General features: G+C 44.1%; 1 protein-coding gene across 1 annotated transcript in view; it reads left to right on the top strand.

Annotated features, from left to right (window-relative positions):
• LOC117538612 (supervillin-like) overlaps window positions 1-15,449 on the top strand; it is a 60,792-nt gene that overhangs the window by 3,926 nt on the left and 41,417 nt on the right. The window contains 6 exon segments of the mRNA XM_034204470.1: window positions 5,207-5,270; window positions 6,210-6,301; window positions 6,407-6,464; window positions 6,582-6,730; window positions 7,658-8,468; window positions 12,620-15,313. Of these exon segments, the coding sequence (XP_034060361.1) occupies window positions 6,457-6,464; window positions 6,582-6,730; window positions 7,658-8,468; window positions 12,620-15,313 (3,662 nt within the window). The 5' untranslated portion in view covers window positions 5,207-5,270; window positions 6,210-6,301; window positions 6,407-6,456.

Below are 15,449 nucleotides of genomic sequence, written 5' to 3'. Positions count from 1 at the left end.
CACACACACACACACACACACACACACACACCACACACACACACACACACACACACACACACACACCACACACACACACACACCACACCACACACACACACACACACACACACACACTGACATGCACACTGACATGCACACTGACACACACAATCTGCATGACAGCCAGTCTGTGCAGGCTGTAGGTTTGCCGGGTATCCGGGGCAGTTTACTCTGTCTGTCGGTGTGTGCTCTTCGGTGTGTGTGTGTGTGTGTGTGTAGTCGTGTCACTATCTCCATCCCTGCTTGCCGGTAGCAGCCGTCGCCTCCACCGCTGTCAAACGCCGTCACCTCCGCTGTGATCGGAGGGGAAGTCTAGCAGCGGAGCAGCTTTCTTTTTCTCCCTAAACATGTTTCGAAACCCTTGGATCTCTAGTTACCATGTGAACCATGAGCAGCCATGTGGCCAAGGTAAGGCCTTTGATAGGGGAAGGTCTGGCTATAGGGTGACCTGCTTGACCCTCTCGAATACCCTTGTTACACCTATAGACTGCTTGGGGGACTTTGCTAATGCAATTTAGCTCCTTACTGAGGTAAATGACAGTTTGGTGGCTGTCACTGGGATTCGGGCTTAAAGGCTGTGAAGTGTTGACTCCTCGTTTCGCTTCTTTTTGCTTGGTTGGCTCAGAGGAAACGAGGATTCATGGCGTGTGTAAGAGCTACTCATCCCTGCCTAATGCAATTCACGAATTTGGAATAAAATACATGCTTGAATCTACTACGATTGGTGTGAATGTTAGCATCAGGCTGCTACGAATGAATGAAGTGTGTGGTTTAGCAATGAAAGGTCAAATGTAGTTCCATTATACATTATGTGCTATATGTTATGCTTTTTCCCGTTTTCACCCCTCTGATGTCCCACCTTGTCAATGCTCTCCATCATTCGCTTGCTGAGATGGAGGAAGGGTGTTCATGTTCTACCAGCAACCTTTCGAAACAGATTGTGTGCAAGCGAAGGCCCGGTTCACTTAGGAAGTCTATTCGCACCTCTGAATATATATAGAAAATCCCTCTCCTCACCACCCTCATTTTTGGACCGTCAGCAGCACTAAGCTTCTCTCTGGCGCTGTCAACCTTGAATCTTGTGCTGCTTGTTTTGTTGACAACCTGCAGGCGTTTCTAAGGAAAGCTGCACAGGCGAGGGGCTTTCCAGGCAGATGAACAGACAGATAGATGTAAACAAGGTTCTCACAGGCAATGAATCATTGTGCTGTAAGATAAAATAATGTTTGAGCACATCCAACCCAGATTTCTGACCCCGCTCGTGTCTAATTCTGACTTGTGTCATCCTTTACATCCAGACATGGCACTTTTGAGTCCTTGAACTTCACTGGTAGCTACACAAAACACTTGGAAGCTGTTAAACTTGATGTCTAAGCAAGCATTAGGACATCTAGCACCATACTTACATACCTTGTGTCCTGCCAAACATCCCATGCTGTATAGACACACAGCCTTTTGGGGCCAAAATAGTCCGGAGGTGTTCAGGAGGCGTCTGGAGCAGAAACATGATCCGTCTCCTATACTGGGATACAACTTTACAACAGGCTGCTGTTGCTGTGAGAGCAAACGGGTCAACTGTCAGCTGGGAACTGGATGTGAACTTTCTGAGGAACCTTTTTAGACAAGGGAGATGTCCTGTCAAATCAGCATGTTGTTGGTGTTTAATCTTGAAGAAGTCTGACTTCTCTTAAATACCTTAAGTTACAGGCATTATGAGCAGGATCTAGGGTTAGGGTTTGTAAACACAACCTTCACATTTGGCCCCTCTTTCCATGGTCAAGATGGCGAAGTCCAACCCCAGATTCAATCTCATTCAGGGGCTTTGTCTGCTTGGCGTGTTGCCCTGCTTTTGTTACATTTTACGGCTTTGTATAGCATTTTAGCTTCTCTTGGATGAGTGATTACGATCTGGCACCTGGTCTCTGATTTGTTACAGAGGTTGTAAAAAGGGGTTACAAAGTTTAATTTATCTTATTAAAGCAAATATAGCGCCTGAATACTGTAGCTGTTGTGCATTATCAATATTCCTTATGTATATTCACAAACATATTGCTATTAAAACTTGACTATGATTGACATTTTGATTATTGATTACTAGATTTTTAGGGACTATACTTTTGAAGGGTTGTAAAATGTTTTTCTGAAGAATTTTCCATACAGTATGTGACGACACTCATAAAGTGAAGATTTGTAAATGGGCTGATGTTTGTTTTAGTTTGACAAACACATACAGTATTGTTTGGTCAGACCACTAGTAGGTGTCTGACCAGTTATGCAGATTAAAGAAACATTGCATAGACAAACACAACCAGCTGCGTCAGTGAGGACAAGTGTTTTTAGATGCCAAGAATACAAAGAAATAATGGCGCCGACTTATGTAATACATCCATACGTTTAAAGGTGTATCTGTAGCCAAAACGATGCGCTGGAGTTTATAATAGTATTAGAGGACATTTATCTCAGAAACAATAATGACATCCACCATCTTGAATGAGATGCCATTGCAATATTTGAGGCAAAAATTGACCCCTGTTGGATTTTTTCTGGATCATTTTGATGTTTACAACTAGGGATGCTCCGATCGCCAATTTCGGGGCCGATCGCCGATCACCGATCGCCGGAATCAGTATCGGCCGATACCGATCGCCGATCCGATCGAGTGGGCGGGGCCTAAATGGAAGATTTAAACATCACTTTAAATCTTCCATTTAAAATGATGTTTAAAACTCAGTTAATGGGGCTCATTCACTGGAGCTTCCACAAACAACAATCAACTTAATTATTACATTCAAATTATGTACATTATTCAAGTTTACATTCACTTTGGCTAATAACACGGGAGAAATTAGCGGAAGCGCTCTCTTTTCCTCTCTCCCTCTCTCTCTCCCCCCTCTCTCCCTCTCCTGACAGCCTGTCAGTATCTCATGCAGCTCACTGATCCAGTAATGAGTGACCCGACAATGAAGAATACATATATTTATAATAACTAGTTTAGCTTGTTCCAGAGGTAGATAAAATAGCTAAGTGTGTTAGGTCTAACTCTTACGGTACGTCCACACAGCAGCTTTTCAAAAATCTTGAAAATCTTGGAGCTGGGCGTGTCTGAAAGCTTGGGGATTTTTTGCGAGCAACGCGACCAACAACCAATCACATGAATCTCCCGCCCCCGACATACAAAGCAAAAAACCCCGGGGATTTTATGCGAGCAATATATATATATATATAAACTCCCCAAACAGGCGAAAACTTACCAGTTTCACCCACTGTCTGCCACCTCCCTCCATGCCTGGTTCCTCCGGTTTGTATCCCGTTAATAGTTCTGGTCGTAAAGAACCGGGTGATTTGCTACCGTAATTTCTCGTTTGGAATATGAGGAAATGAACTGCGGTCTGGTTCTCCCTGTGTGTGTGTTTCGCTGCGCTTACCTGTCCGGCGGGCGGAGCTGCAGGATTTCTGCTTCACACACGTTGCATACTACGGAGCCCTGGAGGGTTCATAGAGAGAAAAATAAATAAAACGTGGCCACGTTTTACTTTCTCGTGCGCACGCTTTAGTAACTCGTGCGCACGAGTTACTAAAGCGTGCGCACGAGTTACTAAAGCGTGCGCACGAGTTAATAAAGCGTGCGCACGAGTTACTAAAGCGTGCGCACGAGTTAATAAAGCATGGCCTCGTTTTGTGTGTGTGTGTGTGTATGGGGGGGGCATTTGTTTATGATAGTATCGTTCGTTCCGGTGCACATCGAGATTAAGATTAAACACATTTCTTTCACTTGGGAATACACTTAACTATGGGGAACCAGATTTGTTTAAAGTACTGTTCGTGGTAATTTGAAAACAAATGCCGGTGGTGTCGGATACACACGAACACGCACACAGAGCGGAGCTGAGCACACACACACACACATCATGCGCCCCGGTGACAGGACATCTCCTTCATAAAGCGAGGGGGAATACTCTGGTAGTTCGATGTGTGTATAAGTGTGTGTGGTAAAACGTAGCAGCCTCGATCTCTATTCAGCGGTTCTAATGAAGGGAAACGCAGTGAAGTAAACAGTAAAAGGCACAGCTCTTTGCAGCTGGTGCTGCTCTTCTCAGATTCTGCTGAGTTACACGTTACTGCCTCCAGTGCCCTGTACGACGAAGCCAGTTCAACAGACCCTGGACCTGAATATGTTCGATTTACCCAGCTTAACTGACCCTAACAAACGCGATGTCGATAAGCGGTCCTACGAAGCTGGTTATCAACTCAGTAAATCAACCAGGGTTTCTCTGTCCGGCTGAGAGCGCGCTCAGGTGTAAGGGACGGGGTTAGCAACATTTGACCAATCACAAACATGGAGACGCGTGCTGACAGCGCAGCGTCATACTTCATGAATGAATAGTGTAAATAGCCAATCCTGCTTCGTAGTACAGGCCACTGGTGCCGCTGAGATTTCATAAAGTGAAGGAGGTTTTCCTTCTATAAAACAGCTGTGGGCAGCAGATACTGTGAGTCACGGACAGGAATCCCTCAATTTAAATAAAACGAGGCCACGCTTTATTAACTCGTGCGCACGCTTTAGTAACTCGTGCGCACGAGTTACTAAAGCGTGCGCACGAGTTACTAAAGCGTGCGCACGAGTTAATAAAGCGTGCGCACGAGTTACTAAAGCGTGCGCACGAGAAAGTAAAACGTGGCCACGTTTTATTTATTTTTCTCTCTATGAACCCTCCAGGGCTCCGTAGCATACCGCTATTTTACTGTCTTTTTCGGACACCTTAAAATAATGCCAGACCGGTGAAGCCATTTTGGCGAGCTTGTTTTGCCGCACACAGAGAAAAGTGTCATGTATTTTACGTCATGCGATCGGCTCTCGCGATCGGCATGTTTAGAGAGCACCGATCGATCGGTAGAGAGTGAGTATCGGCCGATATCGATCGGTGACCGATCGATCGGAGCATCCCTATTTACAACCATCTGTATCATCAGCTGTAATATGATCCATGATGTCATTAATGTATTTAATATCTATGAAGAATATAAGATACGCTTTGTTTATATGTATCTACCGTATTTCTAAATATACCGCTTTTTTTGACTACGTTAACATGTTTCAATAGTCCCATTGTCAGCACAGATAAATTGAACATGAGTCTTGACTGAGTCTTATTTGTCTTTTTAGAATTAGGATCCACAGCTCGTCCCAAGCTGTGCAGCTCAGCCTCTTTGCCAACAGAGGCCTTAAGGTGAGTCTTCTGTTTGCAATCACCACACAGACACGAGTCAATTACTCGAGGAAGTATCGTCTAAGAGCATTTAATACATTCATTTAGTTTTTGCTTTGTCATCAAGTGAGGGATATGTAAGGATATAGATTTACCACAGTTGAGTGCTGCAGCCAATCACGTGCAGTGAGCATTCAAAGCTGCATATGCCAGTAACAGCTTATCTTAAGGCACTTTTATGTTCACATGCCATTAAAGCCATAATACCTCCTTCCGGAGCACTTTGCCCCGAGCCCCCTTTTGCATTGAGTTCCTCTCGTTCTTAAGCTGTCTGGCAGAAAGTTACACAATAACTGTTTTACATTTGATCAAAAAAGTAGTTTGAAATGATCTGGTCCTTTTTTTATAAATACTGTAAAATATTTAAGACGCCAATCTCTCCAAATTAGTCTAGAAATATCAATTACATTTTTACGGCTCCGTTTAAACAACAGATTGAATAGTTTGTGAGGGTTTTGTAAAGAAAGGAATGGCAAGTTACCTTATCCTGGCTTATGTGTCCTCTTGATAATGACATTAGGGACCTCAAGACCTCAAGACCTCAATTGTCAATTTCCACTTGGAGAATTTAATGACCCAGTTCTTAAGCTGGATCCTGTTGGAAGAAACTCCAGCTGAGATTTACCTTTACCTGCCATCACCTTTTTAAGACAAGGCGTTTGAGGCAGAGTTGCTTGGACAGCTGCCATAGGAAACTAGGCACAAATGTACTGATGTTTTTTAATCTGAACAATATGTAGAGATATGTAGTTTGGCTCCATTCAGCATCACCACTTTACACCTCTTTCAACCAATAGTAAACTAGAATATAGCAGCTACCCACCCTCCAATAGTGAACCATGTTTTTTATTAAATATACATTTTCTTGATAGCATGTTATGACTCTTTCCTCTCATTCAGTTTTCAGAGTGACTTCTCCTTGGAGGAAAAGACCGCCCTGGTCAAGAGCGTTTCAGATACAGATGCCAAACTTCTGTTTGTCCTCCCCAAGGGTGTGCATTGGCTCTAAACACAAACAATTACTGAGAATAATCACATAATTTAATACTTTTCATTGTATTACGACACTAACTATATATTTCTGTTCTAATATTCAGTTTCAGAGTTGAAGAAATACTTTGAGGGACCTGTCCCAGAAGATTTGGGAATGAACAGGTAATTTCAGGGCTCACTTCTCTGTGTTTTCACATGAACACGTCTAAATAATTTCATAAAAACAAACCCAGTCCAACAACTTTTGACCTTTACTCTCTGCCTCACATCTGGTCACAGGAAGGAGAGGATAGCTCGGCGTCTGGAGGGGATGGAGAGCGATGCTCCGCCTGCGCTGGTGCCCGGTGGTTTGGTAGCCAACAGGATGCTGGGGGAGGACTCCCCGCGGTACACCCGTGCCTCAGACCCCTGTGAGCCTTGTGTGATGGGTAAGCATGGCACGATGCACTGCAACAATATATGATGCTGCCTTACATGGGTTGACAACATTGACATTTTCTTGTGTTTGTCAAACGGCTATTAAGTCATGTTTGTCATCAAGTATTTGTAAACCATAGAATTTATTTTATTTTTTCGTCTGCCAGTTTACTCTCTCTAGGTGGGTTTCCATCCACCAGATTTATGGCACATTTTAAATTTGTGAAGTATAAAACCTGACCAGAAATGCAAAAATATTTAAAGAAAAGAACAATTCAGAAAAACCTCACACATATATTTTTTCTTACAAAAGTTGGACTTGGTCCTTTTTTTAAGATATTCATCAATATTAAAACATTTATTAATAATCTTGGTGCACAATCTGCAATCAGATGTTTTTGCTTCTGGAGAAACACGTTTTAAAATCATCCTGGCTACTTTAATGTCAACATAATGTATAACACAAATTTGCATTTTGAAGGAATTGAATTCACTAATTGACTTGTAAATCTGTGATGTGTTTTGTAAAAATAATGTCATATTTATGTCACGTTGGATGAAGGTTGCAAGTGTTAACATCATTATACAGGACAGTAACATCGCAGATTGGTTTGTGTGTGACTTAAAATATACCATATGAAGTCAAAATAACGATACATATAATTTGATAACAGCAATTGCCTTGAATTTTTAACCGTGGCTAATAGGAGGCATCCAAATTGGTTTTCTTTGTTGCACTTGTGCATTTTTGATCAATTAGCTATTTGAGCTTTTAGAAAAATATGTCGTCCAACCATAATTGTGACTTGGTGGTTAAACTCTATCTAGAAGACAGAAAATGAACTACAGTAACTCCTGCGGAGCATGAATGTGGCAAATGATTGGTTGTCAAGCAATGTTGTTAATAAGTAATGGAGTATTTCCACTATTTACCACAGTGAGACGCTACAGTCGAGAAGAGCTGGAGGCGCCCCAGAAGCAGCTTTCATCTCAGGACAGATCCCCTCAGATCAAAGGCGGTGTTGGCAGCAGCCGCCCCGACCCCATGTTGGTGTACGTTGACCCAGTGTCGCTATCCACCTCTTCTACACCCACATCTGGACCCGCTGACCCCTCCAGTCTCAGCTCCAAGGCTGAACGCATCGCCCGCTACAAAGCCGAGCGCCGCCGGCAGCTTTCAGAGCGGTATGGCATTCTCCTGGATCAGGAGGCGGACGTCGACTTCACACCTCGCCACCGGTCCCGCCGTGATACGGACACCCCTGACCGACAAACAGCTGCAAGGCGAGAAAGAGACAGACAGGAAGCTGAGGAACAAGGACGAGATCCCAGGGTGCCATACCGCTCCGGAGTGGGTAGGGTTTACATGAGGAATCAGCCGGACCCCGCCCCTGTTTCCAGCCCCAGCCCCGCCCACTCAAACCAAGCCCCTCCCAAGACACAGGAAAGGCAGCGGAGGTTTTCTGATCGGGAAAGGGCGATGAACATGGAGAACTACCGACGTGGTGGGGCTCAAGAGCGCTCAATCGCTCCTTTAACGAGAACCCAGGAGCAGCCTCATCCCCAGCACCAGCAGGACCCCGCCCACCAGGAGCCAAGCCCCGCCTCCAGCCGGGATTACAGCATCGCGGCGGTGCCCAGCTCCGCTCGCACCGCCCGCCGGGCCTCGCTGCCCTCCAACCGCTACGGCATCTCACCTGGGGATTTATTCATAGAGCAGCAGGCCCAGAGCATCCTCAACAGGCAGGGGTGAGTTCATAAAAAACGGTCATAACATTCAGAAAATACAACACTGACGACTGAACAGATTCTGACACATGCGCCTGATACAGAGACTAACTCTTACTCTAAACATGAAAAGTAATTCAAAAAGTTTCATACTGGATTTTGATGAGTCATTCGAGTAGGTCTTTTTAAATGGCCTTGATCATTATCACAAGCCATTAAATGACTCTGGGTTATTCTATCTGCTTCCCGTGGAGTGATCGGACCATTTAAAAGTATAATGTTGTGTCTGCAGTGTATCTTTAGACTACATTAGGGGGTTACACAACTCAAACCCCTGTTTTCATGACAATATTTACACTGATCCACTGGCTGCTAATGAGTCCTACACTGAGATATTCATGAATCGGTGCAGTTTGGGCTGTCTTCTGGCTGCTAAGCTAACCAGCCTGCCGCTTCAACACTGCGCCAGCATTAGGATCTTTTGTAGACCGTGAGTCCGGCTCTGTCACGCTCGCCCTGCTCCAGTTTCACATGGAAAGGCGCTCTGGGGAGATCCTCAGGGAAAGGTTGCAGGGTAGATGTCAGGGTCGGTTTTTGGAGTGGGTATGATTTCCTTCCTTGCCCCCGAGAGGTTATCCTGATTTAACAGCAGCTTGGTTCATTAGCAAAGCGCTTATGTCACTTGCTATAAGAAACGTATATGCTACCACAAAATGGATGAGAACTGGGGCTTGGCAACAAACATTGCTATTATATTTCCATATTATATGAAACTGGGGATCTACTCAGATATTGGATATTTTAATCTGGCATAATTTCTTTCCCTGGTTTAAAAGAGGGCATTACATCTAAGTAATGTATCTTTATTAACATAGCAGACTGCTGTAGATGTTCTTTTATTGTCGTTGACCTACATAATTTATCAAAAATCTCATATCGTAAATATTTATAAAAGCAATGGTCAACCTTTCAATATTGTCCCTTGGAAGTATTTCTTAGCCCTGAGAGCAGGATTAGCTGAAAAGAGTCCAAGGAAGCTTTCTCAAAAGTTAACAGCATTTAATTAAACAAATGATACGATGATACAAAATGGGAATGTGCAAGATGGCAGGCTCCCCCCTCCCAGCTGTTGCCGGCCGGGTCAGCTGAGTTGAAAGAAAGAGATTTCTCCCCATCTCCAGGTGTTATCAACTGTTGTCTCCTCCTATTGGCCGGCGTCGACGGGGGCGTGTCCAATGCATATCCTGTCTTTTCCTGTTGTTAATTTACAATATCCTAATGTCTGTGGTTATTTAAACATTCCCTAATAACAGTATTGCAGCGTCAATAAGTGAGGGTTAAAGACGGTGTGTTTAGTGTGCAACACCACATAATTTCACCTTAAATTCACTGTTTCAAAACGTAGTCTTTAGCCACATGCTAATGCTTAAATTGAAGCTAACAAAATGTACTCGCAAAACAAGAAGACGTTGTGTGAACTTGTGTGGTTTTCAGAATAAAACAGCTTTAAATTATAACAGTGTATTTAAATTACGCCATATAAACATTGATTTTATTTCTTACACCCTACATCAACTCTGCAGGACATTGGTCAAAAACATCATGTAATTTTACTGTCTAATATTTGTCAATTGAAGCAAGTTATAAAGAATTGGACTTCATGGCATTGAAACCTAAACAAGCATAATACTGTGTGTGAAAGGAAAACTACGAATAATAGCATTCAGATTCATGAAGGTGAAAAATGTATTCTATACCAATTGAAAATAGTCAAACTTTATTGACAAACCTTTTATCAAAATGTGCACAGTACACAACCATTTTACCAATTAAACAATAATCTGACTGCTCAATTATGCAAATATCTGCAAATATTCCTGATTGACACTTCAGCTGTACAGTGCAGCTGACATTTCTCTGACCTACAGTATGAAAGAATGATCATAAGTTCCCCTCTGGGTTTGACACTGTCACCACATCATGTTGTAGCCTGGCCGCCCTGTCAAAGAGCGACTGGTCTCTCAACACAGACTCAGAGAGCGACACTCGGGCAGACTTCAGCTGGCCTTCAAATACTGTGCTCAGGATCAGTGGAAAGACCTCACAAAGCCTCTGTAGTCCACCAGGTTCATGTGCTTAAGCTGGCTGTAGTCACTTATTCTATAATTATACTGTTATCTCTTTTACACAATATTCATAGGTCTTCAAAAACAATAACATGTCTTCAAAACACGGTTTAAACATATTCTCAAATCTAGGAAAATGTCAAAAATACTTCTAGAAATGGTAACAGGATAATATGCCAGCATTTTAAAAACATGGTCTGGGTGGACATACAGCTAACTCATCCCATTAGAACATTAACATTAAACATTCTAACTGTGGAATATTATATTTAATATTTCCCCCTATTAACTTGTGTAATTATCCTCCATTTAAGTGTTTTAAGTCTGTGGATTTGAGTGGGTTTGAAAAATGGACTAGCCCTAGCTAAGTCTTACAAATGAACATTTATTCCTTAAAAGATTCACTCAATACATTCTCATCTGTTTTTCTAGATCACTCACTTTTTTGCCATCATAAATCTTAAGTTATAATCCTGTGCATTTTCTATGTCACTTTAATTAATTACATTTAATTTGTGTCAGAATTGTGAGTTCATCTCTTGCTACATCCCAACTAAGAATCAACCTAGAAATCCTCTGGTTAAATTCTTGTTTCACTAAATATTAAGCCTTATAAACAGATATTTTTGTTCTCTTAAAACATGGAAACAGTCTCTGTCTATTCAAAAAGTAATCTCTAAAAATACCTTGCAGGAAACTGGGGCGATCTACTTACACCTCTTCTGTCACATATGTCGGATAATGTTCTTTAAACATACCCAGAACCCTTTTAAAAACAACCATTTGCCCACCAGCACAATACCATCGCTCTTGTTAAATGAGTTGTGACTGTGTGGCCTGGTTTTCATGAGCAGTGGAGTGTTAGTGAAACGGATTTGATGAGGTGACAACATTAGTCAGCTTGATGCCCTGGCCCAGTCAGTCGTAGACCCACTGACTCAGCACTTGTCAGCTGAGGCGGCGCTCAAATCCCCCCTCCTCACAATCTGACCTATTAACCCCTATGAAATTACACCTGAATCTCCTATCCCTGTCAGTGACCTTGTCAATGATGTTGCATAAGATAAGACGTGAATGTTGCCTTGACAGCTTGCATGTAGACTTTTGAATCACCTATCATTTAGCGCTGAAAGGATTCTAGAGAAAAACTGATTACCAGAAAACTCTGATTTTATTTGAGTTTTCCTAGATTGTAGAAGTCCTTGGTTCTACATGTATTTCTGGACTGGACGGTGGCCCAGTTATGTGACATATCTCGTTTTCTGATAGCCTTAGGAACGATGAAGTTCCATGGACAGCCTTTGAGCTGTAAGGACTGGTGAAATTCAAAGAAGCAAGGCTAGCAAACCACACCAACCTTGAAATAGAGTGTTAGTAAATCTTTATTGATTTTATTGCTGAACACCACAGACGTCTTAATGTTTGCCAAAGTGACTTGAAAAGGAAAACATCTGATGTGTCTCAAAAGAGGATATTGCTGCCATCAGCACTTTGTAGCCTTATCAGCCGCTTATGCTAGCTAGCATTGGTGTGAACTCATTTATACCAGCACAGTGTAAGTCCTTCGTGCCATGTCAGATAAAGAAGAGGCCCATCAATTATGTCTGGCTTAGTGCTCTTCAATGAGATTAGAGCAACCTTTGGCTACCCGGGGTCAGAAGGTTGTAGATGAAAATAGTTTGGCTTACTTTTTGGCAAGGAGACGTCAGAGAGTTGTTCGAAGCAAGACTCAAGTTTAAACCCAGGGCAAGCTGCTACTTGACCTTGTTTCAATACTACTCTATGATTTGGAAGCTCAAGTTTGTCCCATGATAGTCTAATGTAATTAACGTGTGTGCAATATGTTTCACAATTTGTTAGGGTTAGGGTTAGATTGTAAGACAAATGATACAACTACTTTGGCTAATTTATTTTATTAACCATCCTTTGTATCCAATACAACAATAAGCTTGGTATGTGCTTTTTAGTCCCCTTTTGTTTGAGTTCAGAAGTGTGTCTTTAATTGAACTGGAATCTCAGTGTACCCTATCCATTCCTTCCCTAAAGAATCCGCGTAAGGGAACGCTTGTCCAGGGATGAAACAGTCCAGAAGCCCCCTGACTGGAGTCCAGACAGACACCAGGGTAACAGACACCATACTCAGGGGAACACTGCTCAGTATACGCCACAACGATCAGAACTCCCCCAGCAAAGGACTGCTCCCCATCCTCAGCCCAGCCCAGGCCAAACAGCCCATCCTGAGTACCAACATTCTGGTCCTGCTGTTGACTCTCAGCCTTATTTGGCCATCCCTGCCCCAGTGGCCACTGCCAAACTTCCTGGACCCCCCGAGGTACTACCACGAAGAAGAGTGAGTGCTGACCAAATCCATGCCGCCCATAGGGGGGCAAGAATGGAGGCCAGGCAGGCACTGAAGGAAGAGGCCCACACAGAGGGTCTGCTGAAGAGCAGGAAAGCCGTTTTGCCATCTGAGATCCGCCGAAGGGAAAAGAGTGTGGATGATACTCAAAGTGGCCCGCATGAAGAGATGGACTGGCAAACATACAGCCCAGAACAGAGGAGGATGAGTCGAGGCGAGGAAGACTGGGACCATGAGACACCAAGGGAGAGGGGGAGGGAGAGAAATGTTGAGAGGATCAGAGAGAGAGGGAGTGATGATGGCCAACAGGAGAGATTGTTTCGATCCCAGCCTCCCCACATTTCTGCAAGCCAGCAGCCCAGGCAGCATCAGTCCACAGAGCCTGTGTACCATCAAGAGCCCCAATTTCAGCAGCAAGAACCCCCAACACAACCACTGTATGAACCTAGAAAGAGAAAACCTGTGGCTCAAGTTCAACAGCAAGAGCCCCAACTTCAGCAGCAAGAACCCCCAACACAACCACTGTATGAACCTAGAAAGAGAAAACCTGTGGCTCAAGTTCAACAGCAAGAGCCCCAACTTCAGCAGCAAGAACCCCCAACACAACCACTGTATGAACCTAGAAAGAGAAAACCTGTGGCTCAAGTTCAACAGCAAGAGCCCCAACTTCAGCAGCAAGAACCCCCAACACAACCACTGTATGAACCTAGAAAGAGACAGCCTTTGGCTCAAGTTCAACAGCAAGAGCCCCAACTTCAGCAGCAAGAACCCCCAACACAACCACTGTATGAACCTAGAAAGAGAAAACCTGTGGCTCAAGTTCAACAGCAAGAGCCCCAACTTCAGCAGCAAGAACCCCCAACACAACCCCAGTATGAACCTAGAAAGAGACAGCCTTTGGCTCAAGTTCAACAGCAAGAGCCCCAAGTTCAGCAGCAAGAACCCCCAACACAACCACTGTATGAACCTAGAAAGAGACAGCCTTTGGCTCAAGTTCAACAGCAAGAGCCCCAACTTCAGCAGCAAGAACCCCCAACACAACCACAGTATGAACCTAGAAAGAGACAGCCTTTGGCTCAAGTTCAACAGCAAGAGCCCCAACTTCAGCAGCAAGAACCCCCAACACAACCCCAGTATGAACCTAGAAAGAGACAGCCTTTGGCTCAAGTTCAACAGCAAGAGCCCCAACTTCAGCAGCAAGAACCCCCAACACAACCCCAGTATGAACCTAGAAAGAGACAGCCTTTGGCTCAAGTTCAACAGCAAGAGCCCCAACTTCAGCAGCAAGAACCCCCAACACAACCACTGTATGAACCTAGAAAGAGACAGCCTTTGGCTCAAGTTCAACAGCAAGAGCCCCAACTTCAGCAGCAAGAACCCCCAACACAACCCCAGTTTGAAACCAGAAAGAGAGAACCTGATCCTCAAATGCAGCATCAGTACGACCACTTGAGACAGCCACAAGATCCTCAAGTTCAGCATCAGTACGAACGTTTGAGACAACCACAAGACCCTCAAATGCAGCATCAGGACGATCGTTTGAGACAACCACAAGATCCTCAAATGCAGCTTCAGGATGATTGTTTGAGACAGCAACAAGATCCTCAAGTTCAGCATCAGTACGAACGTTTGAGACAACCACAAGATCCTCAAGTTCAGCATCAGTACGAACGTATGAGACAACCACAAGATCCTCAAGTTCAGCATCAATACGAACGTTTGAGACAACCACAAGATCCTCAAGTTCAGCATCAGTACGAACGTTTGAGACAACCACAAGATCCTCAAATGCAGCTTCAGGATGATCGTTTGAGACAGCAACAAGATCCTCAAGTTCAGCATCAGTACGAACGTTTGAGACAACCACAAGATCCTCAAATGCAGCATCGGGATGACCACCCGAGGCGGTCACAAGATCCTCAAAGACAACAGCCGCTTCAAAGAAAACCAGATTCTGAGCTTCAGAGAAAAGATCCTCCAAATCCGCAGCAAGACTCTCGCAGAAATGAACAAGAGCCCAAACTAGACAAAGACGTTGAGCCTCAGAGGCAGCAGCAGCAGCTAGATCTTCCAGGGAACCAGAGGTTTGACTCAGCCATCTACGTCCAGCAGGGCTCCTCGTTGCCTCAGGCCAAACACAGAAGCGTGGAGATGAGCGGAGGGCCCAAACCAAAGACACGAACCCGCTCCATGTCAGATATAGGTATAAGTCAGCATTCTAACACGTACCGCATGGAGAGGGCAGCGGCCAGTCGAGAAGCTTTGAGGGCCGTCCCTCCACCGGTGATGGCTAACGGGGAGATGGGCAGCCTGGACACCAGAGTGTCGGTAGCACAGCTGCGACACTCCTACCTGGAGAACGCCAACCGGAAACCTGAGTTGTAGGTTCAATGGCATGGGCTCTGTGTTGCATCGCTAAATAACTGTCTAACGTATGCAGATTAATAATCCCAATGATTCAAGAAAATTACTACTGATACAATGTCATTCTGTGGCATGAAATGTGTCGAGGTGTAT

This window comes from Gymnodraco acuticeps, unplaced genomic scaffold (genome assembly GCF_902827175.1).
Source record: "Gymnodraco acuticeps unplaced genomic scaffold, fGymAcu1.1, whole genome shotgun sequence".
Taxonomy (NCBI): domain Eukaryota; kingdom Metazoa; phylum Chordata; class Actinopteri; order Perciformes; family Bathydraconidae; genus Gymnodraco; species Gymnodraco acuticeps.
Note: the sequence above shows the minus strand (reverse complement) of the source record. Positions and strands in the feature narration are given on the sequence as shown.